At 41.0% G+C, this 20,310-nt stretch overlaps 1 protein-coding gene across 7 annotated transcripts in view; it reads left to right on the forward strand.

Annotated features, from left to right (window-relative positions):
• The window catches only part of LOC137377583 (glutamate receptor 3-like), a 415,021-nt gene extending 404,334 nt beyond the window's left edge, over positions 1 to 10,687 (forward strand). For 3 of the 7 annotated variants that reach the window (XM_068047365.1, XM_068047356.1, XM_068047357.1), the window contains exon 16: positions 9,381 to 10,687. In XM_068047365.1, coding sequence (XP_067903466.1) covers positions 9,381 to 9,545 — 165 coding nt within the window. In that variant the 3' untranslated portion in view covers positions 9,546 to 10,687. Of the gene's footprint in view, positions 1 to 3,670; positions 3,716 to 9,380 lie in introns of all 7 variants that reach the window. The other 4 variants (XM_068047358.1, XM_068047361.1, XM_068047359.1 and 1 more) reach the window with 3 other exon arrangements.
• The last annotated feature ends 9,623 nt before the right edge of the window (positions 10,688 to 20,310 follow it).

Raw genomic sequence — 20,310 nt, forward strand, 5'->3', positions numbered from 1 at the left:
AATTGACTTCAGTGACCCAGCAATAGAGGGGCAGGGATCAGTTACACTTCCCCATTCTTATTATTATCCATCATGCCTTGGTCGAAGTTCATGTGTCAAGCAATAGCAGAGTCAGGCTCAGCTGTGATAGCCTACCAATATTCAATATCAAGGCTCACATCATGATGACCATTTCAGTGGGCTGCCATTAATGTAACTGATTGTTGTAGGCTACAGCATCTATTAGGATGAACCATAGAAGGTCACAACACAGACAAAGGCTGTTCAACTCCATGGGACTGCCAGATATTTGCTCATGCAGTTCAAATGTAATTCTACTGTCTCCCCATAGCCCTGTATCTTCCTGTGTTTCAAATATTTATCCAATATGCCCTTAAAAGGTGCACTGATCTATGTCTCAACCCTGTGCTTAAGCATTCTTTGCTCCAATTGTCCTCTGAGTAAAAAGAAATCTCCTTTCTCTTAATGGCAATTTTGAGCAGCTGATCCCTCCTGATACCTCAACTAGCCTTTCCCTATTGGAACTTTTCATAATTTTTAAAATTTATATTAAATAACCTCTTAGTCTTCTCTGCTCCAGTGGAATTAATCCCAGTGTCTCAAATCTCTCCTCATAACTATGGTTTCTCACCTACAGCAGCATCCTAGCTCACTATGGCTTTAGTGTCCTTTCTATAATGGGATACCCAAAACTGCACTCTAAGGGCTGAATTTTGTTTTCCCGCCGCAAGGAGCGGTGGTGGGTGAAAAAAATGGCGGCCTACACACACGGGCTGTGCGCTGCCATACCAGCATGATCTTGAGCCCAGCGGCTCATTAGAACATACAGGGCGGCTGCTACTCACCCCGCACTCCCCCCCTACCCACCACCATTTCTAAAGGACAGCCAGCCCTGCACAGAGACTGCAGAGTTGAACCCCGTACTCCCAACCCCCCACTATACCGAAAATAAATGTTAGCCCCGTTCCCCCACCCAATACACTGTAATTGTAGAGTTGATCCCTTCTCCCCACAACTACACAAAGTGCAGAGGTCACCCCTCTCTTCCCCCCACCCCACCTACAATTGCAGAGTTGACCCCCTTCCCCAATAACATTAAGAATCCTGAGTTCCCCCATTCCCCACCTCGGTGGCTCCAGCTTTCCCTGTACGGGAAAGCGCGAGTGCCACCCGTCGCATGGAAAATCTAGATCCCACAGTAAGATCACGGGTAATTCAATTTAAATGTATTCATGTGGTTTATTTAAATATTCAAAGTCGGGTCCTATCACTGAGTGGCAGAGGGGCTGCCACGGAGCCTCGCCACTACCGGGAAGATTGGGCCCAGCAATTCTGGCTTCGGGCTCCGTGGCAGGCCGCTGCTGCTTCGATCTTCCTGCTCCCTCTCCCCCCTCCACCCCACCCCCCCCCCCCCCCCCCCACCACCACCCACACCACGGAGCCCAACGTCGGGAGCTGAACAAAATTCAGCCCTAAATGTGGTCTAATCAATGTCTTTTACAAATTTATCATTCTTTTACTCTATGTCCCTATTTATAAAGCCCAAAATTAAGTCAACCGTTTTCATTTCTTTAACTGCATGTACTGGAGAGAATTATATATTTGAACCCCTAAGTCGCTCTTATCCACTTCCCATCCTTCAGCTTCTTTCTGTTGTTTCTATACTTCAGTTCCTTGTTTTCCCTCCTAAAATGTATTATCCTAAACTCCTACAGAGTAAATACACTGACTGGATCCAATTCATCTATAAATACTAAGAAGAAAAGTAGACCTAGCACTAACTCTGGGGTATGGCACTTTCAACTCTTGTCCTATCTGAGCAAAATTACTTTATCCTAACCCTTTATTTCCCTCGTATAGTGCCACCATAAATTGGTTCCTCATTACCCATAGATATACAACTGCTGTGTAGTAAAACAGGCAGATACCAGAAAAAGTTATCTGGCAAATACTCTTAAGAGAAGGTAATGTAGAATGTTCTTAATCTTTCAACAATGTAGCTACCACTCCTTTCCTGAATCCATCAACATTTTAGTATTACCAAAGTAACAAACATGCTATGTTGATTCAAATGTGAGAACTTGGGCCTTTTCCCAATAACTTTCACTTGCACGTAATGCAAACGTCAGCTTCTTGCAATCACCCTGCACTTCCTATGAATGAAAATGTAACCTAATGCACAAAATGGCAGGAGAGCATTATCAGAGGATGGGCACAGAACACACTGTCTTAGGGGCACACACAGGGAAAATATAAAACTACCTATTATGTGCTCCAGATATCTTTAAACCAACAAAAATGTCACATTAGTAAATTCTGTAACTCAAGCTAAAATCCATGAGTTAGATTACAAAGAATCAGAAAATGATACAGCACAGAAGGCAGCCATTCAGCCAGTCATGCCTGTGACTGCTCTTTGGTAGAGCTATCCAATTAATTCCACTCCCCTGCTATTTCCCCATAGCCCTGCAATTTCTTTTTCCTTTCAAGTATTATTCAATTCTCTTTTGAATGTTGTTATTGGATCTGCTTCCACCACCCTTTTAGTCAGTGCATACCAGATCACAACAACTCACTGTGCAAAAAAAAATCCTAGCGTCGTCTCTGTGTCTTTTGCCAATCACCTTAAATCTGTGTCCTCTGATCATCAACACTTCTGCCACTGGAAACAGTTTCTTTTCATTTACTTTATCAAAACAGTGTAAATATGAGCAACCATGTAAATATTAAAAATTTATATGTAAAAAGATTATACAGAAGCACTTTTATAAGTAGCAATTGTTACATTGTTACAATATCAGGCATTACTACAAATTCCTATAAAAAGTTATATAGTCATATGACCTGTAACAGGTCGATTCTCAAGTAACTGAAGAATCTGACTCAAAGTTATGGTCACCTAGACTGTAAATTTCCTTCTATCTCCACCAGATTCCTGATTTTCTGAGAAATGTAATTAAATTGTATTATACTAGTTAGAACACAATCTAAAAAATTCCTGAAACCTTACACAGAACCAGCTCGGATATCGCTATTTGCAATAGTACAATCAGGCAGTGATTCAGGAAGAGAAAAGCAAACACCAAAAAGTTATCAAATGAAAGTTTGCATCTGTCTGGGCTTGACAGGGTTACTATCTCCAAGGTGTACTCCATCATAATATATTATAGATAAACTGAATGTTACATTATAGATAAGCTGAATGTTCTGTTATAGATTAGAAGAAGGAATTTGACACAAGGTTGCAAATACATAAATTAAGGTTCATATTAGTTCAGAGATGAGAAGAAAAAGTGTGAATTCTGGATACCTGAAATACACAGCATGTCAGTCAGTGAATCTGAAAGAGAAAGCCAGCACAATACTTCAGGTGGAGACCTTTCATCGATACACAGAATGGGGAAATTACAATGACAAAATTATGTTTGTTTTATGTATAATAAAATCAGTAATGGTACAGATTGCATTCCAAAGAGGATACTTTCGAAGGTAACTATAGGACAAAGGATAGCCTCTGATAGATGTACTACAAACTTCCCATGGCTTCTTATTTGCTTGAATGTGCCTGCCTACACATTCTCAATCTATTGCCTTGAAAATATTAGCCTCTTCAAATATTAACATATAAATATGTAATGTATTTGTATGCAATTCCATTTAACTTCAACAGGTTTACATTCAGTAAAATCTGAGGCAAAGAAATTTCATACAAACGGTAAGCATTCCTATGCCAACATCCAAAAAGTCTAATCTCAAGACAAATGACTATTAGTTGTTACATCAGCATGTGGTCCCTTAAATATCCTTAATAGCTTTACTTTCAAAATTTTAATTAAATTCTTATAAAGCTCAATCAAGGACTGTGTTAATTGGCAGTCCATCAGATCAATTTAGTAAACTATCTGAAAATACATGTGGTTCACAAACTGAGATTTTTATAAAGCACTAAAATAAAATAAATGATGAAAGGTCATAGACCTGAAACGTTAACTCTGCTTCTCTCTCCACAGATGCTGCCAGACCTGCTGAGTATTTCCAGCACTTTCTGTTTTAACGAATCTTTACAGAGCAATCAGTCCTCCTGCAACTCAGGGTTGCATAAGAAATATCAGGTTAATCCTAATTCTAAAACAGCACTGGTGGTTATGCCATATATTAAACATCAGATAAGACTGCCAGTTCCACACCAAGCACTATTTGGCCTTGCCATCCTCTGCTAAAATCATTCACTACTCTAAGATCATCCTACAGAGAAAAGATAACCTCTGGCTTTTCTACATTACCAACAATCTCCTTAAACCCCTCTCCCCTGCCTCTTCCACACTCACTTTCAACAACATACAAGCAGCTTATGGAATTCTTTATCATTAAGACTGAGGTGATCTATTCAGTTGCCCCTGGCATATATCCTCCCAGTTACCCTTGGCGCAACTTGTTTCCCTTTTTCCAACAAGCCAAACATTCCCTCAGACTCCCCTCTGTCTGAACACTGAACCCACACATTTCTCTAGTTTCTTTCCTACCTTCCTTCATGACAGCTCCAAGCTTGCCTATGACACCCACCGCCAGACTCCTTGATTCCATTCTCACCAAACCATGGACTACTCAGCTTCCTTTCCTGATCCTCAGGTACCGATCCTCTCCCTTTTAAAGGTACTTTCTTTACTATCCTCCTCAAAAAACCTACCCTCGATCCCTCTGTTCTTGCAAACTAATGCCCCATCTCACCTTCCCTATTCTGTGCAAAATTCTTGAATGTGGTGTTGCCTCCAAAACCTGTGCCCTTCTTTCCCGCAGCACCATATTTGAATCTCTCCAATCAGATTTCCATCCCGCCACAGCATTAAGATGAGCCTAATCTAAGTCACAAATGCCATCCTCTGTGACTGTGACACACTATTGTTCCTCGTTCTATCTGCAGCCTTTGTCAACTGCACTTTTCTCTTCAAACACCTATACTTCATTGACTAGCTCAATAGAACTGCACTGGGTTCCACTTTTCACTAGTACAAGTGCAGCTACAGCTTCTCCAGCAATGGCTTCTCTTCCCATCCTTGCACTGTTATCTCTAGAGCCCCCCCAGGTTTTATTCTTGAACCCCTCCTCTTCATGCTGCTCTTAGCGACATCATCCAAAGACATGAGGCCAAGTTCCACATGTACATTGACAACAGACAGCTCTACATTACCACACTCCCGCACAACCACTATGTTTTTAGACTGCTTTCTAATATCCAGTGCTGGATATGCCACAATTTTCTCCAGCTAAACATCGGCACCTGCCACAAACTCCATACTCCCCATCAATTCCATACCTCTCTGCAGAAACTGTCGCAGGTTGAGCCAGACTGTTCACAGCCTCAGCATCCTATTTGACTGACGGCTAAGTTTCCAATCCTATATCTTCTCCATTACAAAGTTTGCCAACTTCCACTTCTGTAACATTGCCATTGGAGCATATGGAAAAGAATGAACATACATAATCCAAAAATGAATTTTAGAGAAAATGGAATTCTGCCACGCCCATTTGCAAAAGATACTTTATATGAACCCCCCTGTAAAGTCACATTGGCTTTGAGAATTGATTCCTTATAACCTCAAATGTTCTCCAAAGGAAGTTTCTTCCACTAAGTAGCCTGTGTCTATTATATATCTAATTTTTGCCAAAAGTATGAGAGGGGTCAAGGGTAAGGTGATGTCCTCCCAACTAACTTCACAAATAATATTTAAAAAGACCTGCACGTATATAGTACCTTTCATGGCCTCAGGACATTCCAAAGCACTTTACAGTTGATAATGTACTTTTGACATGTAGTCACTTTTGTAATTCAAAAAACATGCCAGCCAGTTTGTGCACAGCAAACACCCACAAACAGCAATGTGAAAATGACCAAATAATCTTTTGTTGGTAATATTAATTGAGGAATAAAAATTGGCTAGGACTCTGGGGTAATTTCCTGCTCTCTGAAATAGTGCCATTGAGAACTTTTACATACACCTAAATTTAGCATTTCAAATTAAAGACAGCACCTGTGACAGTGCAACACTCCCTCAGTACTGCACTGGAGTACCAACCTAGATTTTTATGCTGAAGTCTGTGGAGTGGGATTTGAACTCATTGTGTTTTGGCACAAAGGCAAGCATGCTACCAAAACAGTCACTGGTGACCCTCTTGCTGTAACTATACAGGACATTGATGAGACTGCACTTAGAATACTACTTGCAGTTATGCAGTTTTGTTTTCCTTACTTAAGGAGGGATACACTTGCATTGGAAGCAATTCAGAGAAGGTTGACTAGACTGATTCCAGAGATGAAGGGGTTGTCATATGAAGAAAGGTTGAGCAGGTTGGACCTATACTCAATGGAGTTTAGAAGAATGAGAGGTGATCTTATTGAAACATAGAAGATCCTGAGGCCACTTGACAGGATAGATGCTGAGGGAATGTTTCCCTTGTGGGGGAGTCTAGAACTAGGGGACATGGTTTCAATGTAAAGGGTCTCCCTTTTAAGTCAAAGATGAGGAGGAATTTCTTCTCTCAGGGAGTAGTTAATCTTTGGAATTCTGTTCCTCAGAGAGCAATGGAGGCTGGGTCATTGAATACAGTCAAGGCTGCGTTAGACAGACTTTTGATGAACAAGGGAGTCAAGGGTTATGGGGGGCAGACAGGAAAGTGGAGTTAAGGCCACAATCAGATCTGCCATGATCTTATTAAATGACGGAGCAGGCTTGAGGGGCCCAATGGCCTACTCCTGCTCTTATTTCTTTTCGTCTTATGTGATTAAAGGTTGTGCATTTGACTGTGAGAGAAACCAAACACATCTGAAATGGAATCCTTAGATACACACAATAAAAAAAATGAGAAGAAATATAAATTTTCTGCAGGACTCAATTCAGAACAAGAATGGGAAGATGGTGAGCACACAATTCTACACTCAAACAAATATCCACCCCTGTGAACACTAATGATAGCATCCCACCTGGGTAGAATTGACTGACATTAAGAGCAGCTGTACTAATCACACTAAATTAAAATGTAACATGAGCAGAATCTGAATAAACAAATTAAATATTTTTAGGTCTTGTTATTACCTTTGAGGTAGCTGATTCATACAAACTCTCAGGTTGTTAAAGATATCTACGCTTGGCTAATCGTAATTTTTCTAGCAACTTTGAAATCTACCAAATCTTTGTGACCAATTCTCTAACCAGTTCTATAATAATATTTATTATAATTATGCAAGTTTGGTGCAGTTAGTATATCATGCAAATGCATATATCTCTTGCAAATTTTATAATACAGAATCACAGAATTGTTACAGTGGTGAAGGAGGCCATTCGGCCCATCATGTCTGCACCGGCTGTCTGAAAGAGCAACTCCCTCAGTTCCATTTCCCTGCCTTCTCCCCATAGCCCTGCACATTCTTCCTTTTCATTTAACTATCTAACTCCTTTTTGAATGCTTCAATTGAACCTGTCTCCACCATGTTCTCAGGCAGTGCATTCCAGACCTTCACCACTCGCTGCGTGAAAAAGTTTTTCCTCATGTCACTTTTGCTTCTCTTACCAAATACTTTAAATCTATGCCCTCTCGTTCTCAATCCTTTCACAAATGGGAACAGTTTCTCTCTATCTACTCTGTCCAGACCCCTCATTATTTTGAATACCTCTATCAAATCACCTCTCAGCCTTCTCTTTTCCAAGGAAAACAGTCCTAACTTCTCCAATTTATCTTCATAACTGATATTCCTCATCCCTGGAACCATTCTTGTGAATCTCTTCTATACTCTCTCCAATGCCCTCACGTCTTTCCTCAAATGCGGCGCCCAGAATTGGACGCAGTACTCCAGCTGAGACCGAACTAGTGACTTATACAAGTTTAACATAACTTCATTGCTTTTGTCCTTTATGCCCCTTTTAATAAAGCCCAGGATACTGTATTGTTTATTAACTGCTCTCTCAACCTGTCCTGCCACCTTCAATGACTTATGCACATATACACCTAGGTCCCTCTGCTCCTGCACCCTGTTTAGAATTGTACCCTTTATTCTATATTGTCTCTCCATATTCTTCTTTCCAAAATGAATCACCTCACATTTCTCTGCATTGAACTTCATCTGCCACCTGTCTGCCCATTCCATCAACTTGTCTATGTTCTTTTGAAGTTCTACACTATCCTCCTCACAGTTCACAATGATTCCAAGTTTCGTATCATCTGCAAACTTTGAAATTGTGCCCTGTACACAAAGGTCTAGTTCATTAATATATATCAGGAAAAGCAAGGGTCCCAATACTGATCCCTGGGGAACTCCACTACGAACCTTCCTCCAGCCTGAAAAACATCCATTAACCACTACTCTTCGTTTCCTGATGAAGGGTCACTGACCTGAAACGTTAACTCTGCTTCTCTCTCCACAGATGCTGCCAGAGCTGCTGTGTATTTCCAGCATTTCTTGTTTTTATTTCAGATTTCCAACAGTATTGCAGTATTTTGCTTTTAATTTACTCTTTGTTTCCTGTCACTCAGACAATTTCATATCGATGTTGCGACTGTTCCTTTTATTCCATGAGCTAAAAGTTTGCACACATGTCTGTTGTGTGGCACTGTATCAAATGCCTTTTGAAAGTCCATGTACACCATATCAACAGCATTATCAACCCTCTCTGTTACCTCCTCAAAAAACTCCAGCAAGTTAATTAAACATGATTTTCCCTTAGGAAATCCATGCTGGCTTTCCTTAATTAACTCACATTTGTCCATGTGACTATTGATTTTGTCCTGAATTATCTTTTCTAGAAGTTTTCCCACCACCGAAGTTAAACTGACTGGCCTGTAGTTGCTGGGCTTAACTTTACACTCTTTTTTGAACAAGGGTGTAACGTTTGCAATTTTCCAGTCCTTGGGCACCACCCCTGAGTCTAAGGAAGACTGAAAAATTATGGCCAGTGCCTCTGCAATTTCTACCCTCACTTCCCTCAGTATCCTTGGGTGCATCTCATCCAGCCGTGGTACTTTATCCACTTTAAGTTCAGACAGCCTATCTAATACTTCCCCTTTATCAATTTTAAACCCCTCTAGCGTCTGACTTACCTCCTCTTTCAACATTACCAAGGAAGAAGATGCAACCCAGGCAATACATGGCTGGAAATGCGCTAATTTTTTCTGGTCATAACAATTACTTAATTTGACTCCTTTTTTGTGCTTTATTTTAACTTACCAGACATTTTCTTTGCAATGTGGGGAAATGTATCACATTTCAAAAATTAATGTGTCAGGCAAGGTATTTATTTGGCAGTCAACCCATAAATTTTGTTGTGATGTATTTAATGCTTTAATTTTTAATGGTAGACATTCTTTCCTTCTCCTTCTTTGTAACACAGGTCACCTATACTGATGCCACGCAAAACAAAGGAACACTGTCCATATTTGGGAGCATTGGAGAAAACGGCCGTGCCATGACCCCTGACTACCTGCGGTCACTGCACGCTGTACCAGGTGTCAGACATGGTACCAGAGTGGCTGATGGTGCACCAGACTTTTCATAAAAAACTGAACACTCCTTCAGTGCCTTATGGAACATAATGGAGAATCACAACAATGCAACTCATCATTCTGAATCACAATAAGAGTCTAGCTTGCTTGAAAATACAGGACAGAGTACAAAAAAATCAAGCTTCTCTGTGAAATTATATACTGGAATAAAATCAATTTAGTTCAGCAAAAAGCCATCATTTGATAACACAACTATTGCAGAGAAAAGGTTTCATGTATAAAATGTCTCTACAATAATATTGGGATTTATTACGTTGAGTGCCGGTGTAGCCTCCTCACACCAATTAAAATGAAAAATTTGAATGACACTCAAATGAAATATGCAGTATAAAATAATGTCTAAAAACAGTTCCTTTAATAACTGATTAACTAACAGAAATAAAGGCAATTTTAAAAATTAGATATTTCTTGCAAGATACCTTGACAAAATTCTTACATGATATCTATTCTGTGAGAGAAAAGCATAATTGTAAGTTTTTAAAAAAATAAAATCCAGGCTGTTCAGTAAAGTACCTACACATACTAATTACCTCTGTTAATATTACAAGATGGGGATTCAGTAGGTTAACATCCAATCTGTGGGGAAGAGAAGAAGGTGGCTGTCAAGATGTCAAACAGAATGTGAACAATGACGTACAATGAAATGGCCTACTTTTATATAGGAGCAAGTATGTTTAACCTTTTCCTCTCTGAATATTTTCAAGTGTCTGATCATTGAGAAGATTTAATTTGAATCGAGAGTGACCTGATCAAGTGAGAAAAGGTTAACCAGAACTCCACAAATAAAGTGTCTATAGGAAAACAAAAAATGATTTTTTTAAAGGATTATATGAACAGAACCAATGTAGATTGATCAACTTGTGTCAGTTTTCAAGAGTGAAGACTTCACTGAGGTGAAGGTTTTGAGTTCTTTACATTCTTTTTAAACTTGCATGTAAGATGGTGATTGCCTACACTTCCCGCTATTAACTTCAAGCTATAGAAGTTAAGCTGTAGTCATTTAAAGATTTTTTTTTGTTAAAATTGCACATCGGCAAACACAGAAATGTTAACGAGCAAAATAGCAAATATTTAAAGCATAAAGATGCATGAGTGGACATCATTTACTGAGGCTCAGTAATGAGGTGTTGTAAAAGAAAGGAATTTTAATACATTTTGTAAATAAACTGTATAGAAAAAAAAGGAGTCTGCAAATGTTTGACCAAATCAAAGTGTATGCCTCAGATTTTTTTTCTGAACAGCTTTTATGGTTGCGTGCTTCCTTATTTTTTTGGAGCAGTAAGGCCTGACACTTCTCACTAAGTGTTTTTGACATTTACCAGTGTGCAATCAACTGCAGTTACACTTTATACTGTAAACAGCCCTGCCTCCCTTATCCCAATGCCATCACAATGTGGGTGTATGATTCTGTTGACAGAATAAAGGAGCTAATTTTAGTAATGTAAATGCGGGGAGCAGGCCCCGGTACTTTTGCTGCCTGCAGGAGCTCTGTACAAAAGCACAGCCCAACACACCTATTCTGAATTTAAAAGAAAAAGAATAGTTTTGTCCTGAAATGTTCAACGGCAAAGATAAAAGCATCTACTCTATTGCTGATATTTGACCTGATTGGCATTGATACAAAATCGTTTCTGCACTGTGCATCATGATGCATGAATTGGAGACTGGTAATAACTGTAGTATCTCACCTATTTGGGTGAAATTTCATTGAATGTTATATATGTCACAAAAGATTTATTTGGCACTAAATCAGGTGTTGATCCAATAAGAAAAGTGAAAAAAAACACGAATTGGAAACTTGCTTTTTCCAGTGTAATTGTCAAACCTCAGTTTTGAACCTACTTTTTGGTGCCTTGCATGGATCTCGGGAAGATGTAACTGCATTTCAAACAAACTCTTATTCAGACATGCTAATTCTCACAAGAGACAGGATTTCGAAGTAAAGTGAGCATCACTCGCAATCTCACAAGAGGGTTCTGAAATCTCAGGAGTTTGACAGACAGGTTTAAAAGCATCTTTTACTATGTCCTGTTGCTTTTCCGGGGTTGGGGGCAGGAGCAGGAGGCATTATCTAGAATTATACAGCCATCTTCTTTATCTGTTCTCACAGTCCCCGAGCAGCTTGGACAGACCCGTGGCCCCCAACAGCAGGTGAGAGATGGAATTCGCCCCTTGGTGAGCCGGGAGCACAGGGTCGATGTTACTGCAGTGACTCACTTCAAAAGTCAGGCCCGGCCGAGTGAGACCCACACACACCAGGCTTGGGGCCACAGTTTGACAAAAATATAAAGGAGTCTGAGACTTACCATTATTCTCACCCAATGCTCCGACTTTCACCACCTGGCTCAGGACGCCCATCGTCGCTGTGTTTAAAAAGGGGATCAAAGTTGGATTCACAGCAGCTGCTGGCAGGGAGAAAGGTTGAGGATGGTGAGCCAGAAGCCAGGCTGCTCTCCCCCTCTCTTACTCATTTTTGGCTTGAGTCATGCTAAAACAGCCTGTCAATGTCACGTAACACCAACTCTAGGCAAACAGCCTGTTTTCTGCTCCAAAAGATCCATTTTATTACTGAATGTATTTTTTTAAATTTCACTTCACTTTCTCATTTTATTTCCCTCTCTCCTCCCCCAAACTTTTAGATTTGTTTGTAGTTACTGGATGACACAGTGTCACTTTTCTATTATAAAAACAAGAAAGGCTGGAAATACTCTGCAGGTCTGGCAGCATCTGTGGAGAGAGGAGCAGAGTTAACATTTCAGGTCAGCGAGCCTTAAAACGTTAACTCTGCTTCTCTCTCCACAGGTGCTGCCAGACCTGCTGAGTATTTCCAGCATTTCTTGTTTTTATTTCAGATTTCCAGCATCTGCAATATTTTGCTTGTATTTCACATTTCTATGTCCCTGTGCTGTGGGACTGGGTGATGTACAGCTTAGAGAAGACACAGACCGATCAACCTATGTATATTTTATCATGATTGACAAACGAACCAGAGGCAACATAAGGAAACATTTTTCCCTTTATGCAGTGGGTTATTAGGATCTTGCCGAATTAATAATAACTTTTCAAAAGGGATTTGGATAAATACTTGAAGGAGAACATTTTTTCAGGGCTATGGGGAAATACGAGAATGGGACTAATTGGATAGCTCTTTCAAAAGGCGGGCACAGGGATGGTGGCCGAATGGCCTCTGTATCATTCTATGATTTTGTCAGGAAACAATCACAGTTCAATATAATTTTTTCCTTAACTTGATACTCAGAGGGAATATAATAATTTAGTTTCAAATAATGATTGAGTAAATTAGTACAAATGTTTTCTTACTTGACACTGTCAAAACAGGAAACATCCTTTTTGGTTCTGCCTCCACTTAAAACCTTAATTCATGTCATCACCATCTCAAGGTTTAAATTCTCTAAAGTCTCCTAGCCATCCTTCTTTCCTCACTCCTTCACAAGCATGAACTCATTTAATATCTGCAACTCACATCCTCACTTGCCCTCAACCATCTTCTCCAAACTCCAGTGGTTCCTGTGTCCTAGTGAGTTGACTTAAATTTTTGGCCTAATTTTCAAATTCCTCCATGCCACCTCCACTCTTCTAATACCAAGATCCTTACCATTCTTCACTTCTTCACTCCATTATTGATGGCCCTTATTTAGCCATTACAGTCTTGCCCTCTCTATTCAGTTCTCTCCACCTTCTGTGTATTAAAAAAAACTCCCGAAAGCACTTTTATTATGCCTTTTATTTCCCAACCTACTCTTTATTTTTAAACTTTCCCCTCCTGCTTAGTATCCACAGTATTGTACACTTCAATGTAATCCACTTTAAAATGCAACCCTGCATCAAGAGGACTGTAAAATTGCAAGTTGTTATCTATTGGTACTATACTGTTCACTGAGTATCTATTATTCTACATGTCCACTTGTTATACTAAACTATTTCAAGATACTGCAACTGAAAATAATGGTTAAAACTGGCCATTGAAACTGATAAATGAAAGCTTTACATTTTATGGGTGAGGAGCTTATATATTGTGATGCACGCAGTATCACAATTGTGTGGGATGGGCTGGATGGACCAGAGGGACTTTACCTGTCAATTATTTTTCATATGAATTAACTACCACTGTCATATTTTGAGTAACTCCAATTTAGCAGTGATAGTAATCACTCCACTGTAGATAAATGTATTTTTCATGTATTAAGCTGGGAAACATGCATTTCATCCTATAAGGAGACAGCTGTTTCAGCCAATAGTGACTGTGGTGGGAGGGCACCTTCTTTAACACAGGAAAACAGGTAGGTGTTTTGTAAAGAATTTTCATATGCAGTCATATTGTTATTGTAAAGACCTCTGATCCATTAAAGATTTAAAAAGCCCTTAATGAGGTTTATAAACCAATTGTCAATCTATATTTCTTCCTGGTGAAAAGAAAAGCAACTCATGATTTTTTATACCAAACCTCTTGATTTTTTAAGAGTTTCACTCTTGATTTTGAGGACAGTGGGGTTGGCATTACTAAGTCTTATTATGCAGTAACATTCACAGCTTACCCATTCTCCATCGCACACCCCGTAGCTCTATGGGAGTGCATATATTGATAGAGAGATAATTGCTCAACATGTGGTCGGTGTCAAATAAAAGCTTGCTGCTATAACTGGTGAATTGCCTTGCTACTGTTATGATGAGGTGAGCATTGTCTAGGGGTCTTTTGCTATGTTTACCTGGTCTAATTGTAACAGGGTTTAATTTTAAACACACTGTTTTGAGCTCCCCTTTTTCGTGAATCCTTGTTCACTGTTTCCAATTATCAGGCAAAGAAATGAGCACAAACAGGCTTTCTTTGGTTTAAAGCAGAAAGAGGAAAATTATTAAAGCCTTAAACCTTAAACTCTAATACAGTTCACGCCGACAGATATACAACGTGCTCACGCTAGCATGCACATATGATATAAACATGCAGATAGGAATAGAAAAGAAGAAAAGTAAACCAGTTTGAGGCAATATCTTGTTACTGTTTCTCAAGCTTACTGTAGTCCTTGATTGAAGATATGGTCCTGTGGTTCGTTGTAGCCCAGTATTAGTCTTAAACCTTGTTCACATAGGAAATCTATCTCTTTTTGTTTCACATGTTTTCACAAGATTCAGTTCCGTGGGAAGAAATGAAGCAGGCAGACAGGCAGGAGAGGAGACGTTCCCAGTCCATGAGCACATGGTGTTCTCTCAGTTCAAATCCCTTTGATGGGAGTTCAAATTCACAAAAACTCCCAGGTTGCCCTGCAGATTAGTCATGTGACTGATTCCTTATATGGAACAGTCTCTTCATATCTTTGGTTGGAGATTCAAATTTCTCTGTCACAGCCAGTCAGCCATGTGACCAAACCTGGTCCAACCACTTCTGTGTATTGGAGGAACAGGGATTAGCTCCCTTTGTTTCCACATTGTCTGGTACTATGCAAATGTCCTTCCAGTCAGAGATTGCAATTTTTAAATTTTTAATGTACATATGGTGAAATGATGTGTGCCTCAGTCTTGGCAGGTGGGGTTTGCCTGACACTACACAATTCTTGCAGATTGTGCCTACAAAGCTTTCATGCACATACAATCTCACTGACACTTGGCGATAGTCCAGCTCATTTTTTTTTTTATTCGTTTCTTGGGATGTGAGTGTCACTGGCAATTGCCCTTGAGAAGGTGGTGATGAGCTGCCTTCTTGAACCGCTGCAGGCCATCTGGTTAGGGAGTTCCAGGATTTTGATCCAGTGATAGTGAAGAAACGGAAATATATTTTCAAGTAAGGATGGTGTGTGGCTTGGGGGTGGTGGGGGGGGGGGGGGGGTGGAACTTGTAGATGGTGTTCCCGTGTGTCTGCTGCCCCTTGTCCTTCTAGGTGGAAGAGGTCATGGGTTTAGAAGATTATGTCGAAGAAGGCACAGTGCGTTGCTTAAGTGCATCTTGTAGATGGTACACACTGCTGCCACTGTGCTTTGGTGGTGGAGGGAGTGAATGTTTAAGACGGTGGATGGGGTGCCACCTTAAGTGGACTGCTTTGTCCTGGATGGTGCCCAGCTTCCTGAGTGTTGTTGGAACTGCATCCATCCAGGCAAGTGGAGAGTATTCCATCACACTCCTGACTTGTGCCTTGTAGGCTTTGGGGAGTCAGGAGATGAGTTACTCGCCGCAGAATTCCCAGCCTCTGACCTGCTGTTGTAGCTACAGCATTTAGGTGGATGCCCAAGTTTAGTTTCTGGTCAATGGTATCCCCCAGCATGTTGATAGATGTTTAGATGATCTTGTGCTGTGGTCACACAATTACACACATTCCTCTTTCCCCAGTAAGCCACAAACAGTGCCAATTTTATTTAGAGATACAGCACTGAAACAGGCCCTTCGGCCCACCGAGTCTGTGCCGACCATCAACCACCCATTTATACTAATCCTACACTAATCCCATATTCCTACCACATCCCCGCCTGTCCCTATATTCCCCGACCACCTACCTATACTAGGGGCAATTTATAATGGCCAATTTACCTATCAACCTGCACGTTTTTGGCTGTGGGAGGAAACCACAGCACCCACCGAAAACCCACGCGATCACAGGGAGAACTTGCAAACTCCGCACAGGCAGTACCCAGAACTGAACCCGGGTCGCTGGAGCTAAGAGGCTGCGGTGCTAACCACTGCGCCACTGTGCCGCCCCCAATGTTAGACAAGTCAAACATTTTCCTTCTCTTTACAGGTGTGATCACTTAGTGGTAGCCTGGGTCATAGCTGATCAAAGGCTCTGGAATAAATGACTAGCAATAGGGTTGAACTCAACCATGATAACTTGTTAAACACCTAGATTTTACTGATTAATGACATGATACCATACAATTCATCTTTCCTTGGCTGTAATCCTTATGCTTCCGAGGGCCTGATCTAAACCTTGAGAATGTGATGGCATTAATTAGGGTTTTAAGTGGAATCAGAAACCAAAAAGATGTCTTCTGTTTTGACAGTGTTAAGCAAGGAAAATGGTATTATTTCTCTCTCTCGATTATTATCTGCAGTGAGATTATTATATTCCTTCTGTCAAGTTATGGAAAAAAAGATATTTATATTGAACCCTGATTCCTGACAAAATCATGGAATGATACAGCTCAGAAGGTGACCATTGTGCCAATGCCAGCTGTTATGTTTCATACCCCAAGCATTAAGAAACTACACTCACGATTTCTCTGTGTGTGTAAGCTTTATTCAAGATGTCCGGATCTGTCTTAGTTTCACTTTTGGAACCACGCACCCTCAGGTTTGACTGACAACATAGTGAGCAGTCTTACAAACACAACACAGATCAATGAAACACTACATACTTTCTCCATTGTAGACTAAGGAGCTTATTTTGAATTAAGCCTTCATAAGTATCAAACATATTGAGTCATTTCTTGGAATCCGTTTGTTCCTCTAAGTACACAAATAATCTTCAAGATATGGAGGTCGCCTATAATGGCGTCTAGATCGATGAAGATGTGGTTGTAGTTCAGCGCAATCTTCTTGATGAGGTAGATGATCAACATCATGATCACTAATCAGTAAAGGAAACGTATTCTCATAGTCACGATCATGGAAATCTCCAGGTCTGCTCACAATCAAGCATCTCATGTTCCACTTGGTGTTGGCATCCAAGAGATAAGCACTGGTACCAAGCATCTGCTTGATCTGCTTAGATCGCGATAGAGACGATGTGAGCTTGTGGTTGCAATTTAGACGTTTGATACGAAGCCAATCTCCGACTGCAAATCATGGTTTCCTTGCACATGTTCACTGATCGGAGTACACTTTTACTTTGTCTTGTCATTTCACGATTTCATCTGTTTTTGCTTTGACATTCGCATCAAATGGCAGTGACAGCTGAAGAATGGTCAGCAGCATGCGAATATTGCGACCAATCGTAAGTTGAGCCGGTGTCTTTGCAGTCAGAGCGTGTGTGGTGGATCGATACATGCAAACTAGGATATGAATGGATTGTTCAAACATTTTCCCCTTTGACATGCTGGCTGTTAAACGATCCTTGCTCACCATTGAAATGTTCAATGCCACCATTCAGTTGCTGGTTGTATCGCAATGTCACATGGTGGTGAATTCCATTGCTTGCTAGGAACACCGTGGACTGACTGGAAACAAATTGCAGTGTATTTTCCGTCGTGATAATCTCCAGCAAACCCCACTTTGTAAACAACTTGTTTTAGAATATCAATGACCGAAGTGGTGGTTATGAAATTTGTTGTAGCGATTTCTGGCCACTTGCTATGTACCACTTGCATGAACAACAAGCAAAAAACATTAATTGCTAGGGACTGCCTGCACTTTTCTGAAAATATCTACTTGGAGTTGTTGCCATGGTTTTGTTGGCCATGGGGTTGGTTGTAGAGGCACGGGACATGGTTTTTCACTGAGTGTACATGGTAAGCAGGTCCTGATAAACTCTTCTATGCGATGATCAATTGCTGGCCACCAGACTGCTTCACGGGATCGTTGTTTCATTTTAAGAACACCCAGATGTCCTCATGGACAAGATGCAACACCCGTTGTTGTAGTGCTTTCAGGATAGCAGCTCGAGTTCCACGTGCAATACAGTTGTCATCAAATAATGCAAATTCATTGCACATTCTGTGGTACAGGACCAGTTCTTCCTTTATTTTATGAGGCCTGTCAGTTTTTAGGTACTGGCTTACCTTCTGAGATATGCTGTCTGCCTCCCATTCTGCCTTCAACTGCTCTCGAGTCACAAGATTCATGGTCGCATTCGAAATCACTGCAACTACGTAGTCTTCAAAGTTGCATCGCTAACGCTGTCTACTGTAGTAGATGTATCAGCCATTAGCTGCTCAAATACACGTTGGCCTTTTACTCGGAGACAATGCACGAGTATCGCCTTCTTGCGGTCACTGCTGCATCCATACAGTCCATACTCGTAGCGAGCAAGTAGGTTTTAAACCCAGGAATCCATCTGTCCCACAGAATGGAAGGATCTCCCAGCAATGACGGGAAAGGCGCTGGGGCTGGCAAACTCGCCATCTTCATCACCAAATGTTATGTTTTGTACTCAAACATGAAGAAGCTAGACTCACAATTTCTGTGTGTGTAGGCTTTATTCAGATGGCTGCCCAGATCTGTCTTAATTTCACTTTTAGAACCCCACCCCCTCAAGGTTGACTGACAACATAGTGAGCAGTCTTACAAACACAGCAGAGCAATCAATCACTGAGCAATCAAACTCAACACCAGCCCTTTAAAAGAGCTATCCAATTAGTCCCACTCCCCTGTTTTCTCCCCATAGCCCTGAAAATATTTTTCCCTTCAAGTATTTATCCAAATCCCTTTTGAAAGTTATTATTGATTTTGCAGTGCACTTAAGATCATAACAACCCACTGTATGAAGGGAAAAAATATTTCCTTTTGTAGCATTATTCTGCCAGTAACACTCTCTCTGGACTCATGCTTTGTCTTTTCCTACTACTAATAGCACTCCCTTTGCCTCTTGTTCCATGAAATCTCTGTCATTTAATCTCTCCTGCCTTCTGCCCTGGCACACACTTTCCCTTTTGTTCTTCTTCCCCTCTCCCCCCGCCCCTTTCACTTGCTCAAAGCCAATTATATTTCTAACTTTTGCCAGTTCTGATGAAAGGTCACAGATCTGAAATGTTAACTGTTGTTTCTCTCTTTACAGATGCTACCAGACCTGCTGAGTATTTACAGCACTTTTTGTTTTTATTTCAGATTTCCAGCATCTGCAGTATTTTGTTTTTATTTACTTATGTGGCATCTGGTTCTTTTGCCAATTATCATCATCATGACAAAATATACAGGGCTTCATCAGTTTGCGTCGTCTCTAACCTGTGCATCACCCAGTCCCACAACACAGGGCCATGGCCGGGGGCAGCCATAAAAGTGACACCATGGGGAGAATAAAATAAGAAACTGGAGACAAATTTAAAAGTATTATGTAATAAAACAAAATGGACCATTTGGATCAGAAATTGGGCACAGGCTGTTTGGCACTGGGGCTTGGTGTTATGTCACCTTGACAGGCTGTTCTAAGATGTTCCTTTTAATTCTATTGTATTTGAGCCAAGAGATCACAGATTGTCCACATTTTATTCTGATTCTGTTGACAACGCAATCAGTTCATTAACATAACATCTAGTTAACTCTCAAACAAAGGCTGCAGTTTTACCAGCCCACTGGAGACAGGCTGGGAGGCAGGAGTGTTTGGGAAATGGTGTTGGAAGGAGCAGGAACAGCAGTGGTGCGGCCGCCTGCCGACCATAGGTGGGTGGCCAATTAGTTCAATTACCTGGCCAATTAACGGCCACTTTATGCCCTTGGCAGCATTTTACCGGCATTGGGATGGGCCTCTGCTGCATGGGGAGGCTGTCACGTATATCAAGGCACCTCCCAGCGGCTTGCTGAGAGTGAGGGGCCTTTTCTCGCACTCTATGGCCACCCTCACTGCTTCGACACCGCCACTGAAGGGTTCACCCATCTGATTGCCGGGGCCTGCCTGCCTGCCTGGCCACTCTACATGAAAAAAAAATTCTTACCTGCTCTTCAAGGGTGCCTCAACATGCAGGTGCCTCTCCTCTCCTTGCAGCCTCAGCAGCGGCCACCTCTATTGGTGGTACTGCAGAGGCTGCTGACCCTCTGATTGGGCCAGCAGCTCTGAGAGGCAGAGTGCCATCCTTAACCGGATGTTGATCCCGGCGGCAG

Source organism: Heterodontus francisci, chromosome 15 (assembly GCF_036365525.1).
Source record: "Heterodontus francisci isolate sHetFra1 chromosome 15, sHetFra1.hap1, whole genome shotgun sequence".
NCBI lineage: Eukaryota > Metazoa > Chordata > Chondrichthyes > Heterodontiformes > Heterodontidae > Heterodontus > Heterodontus francisci.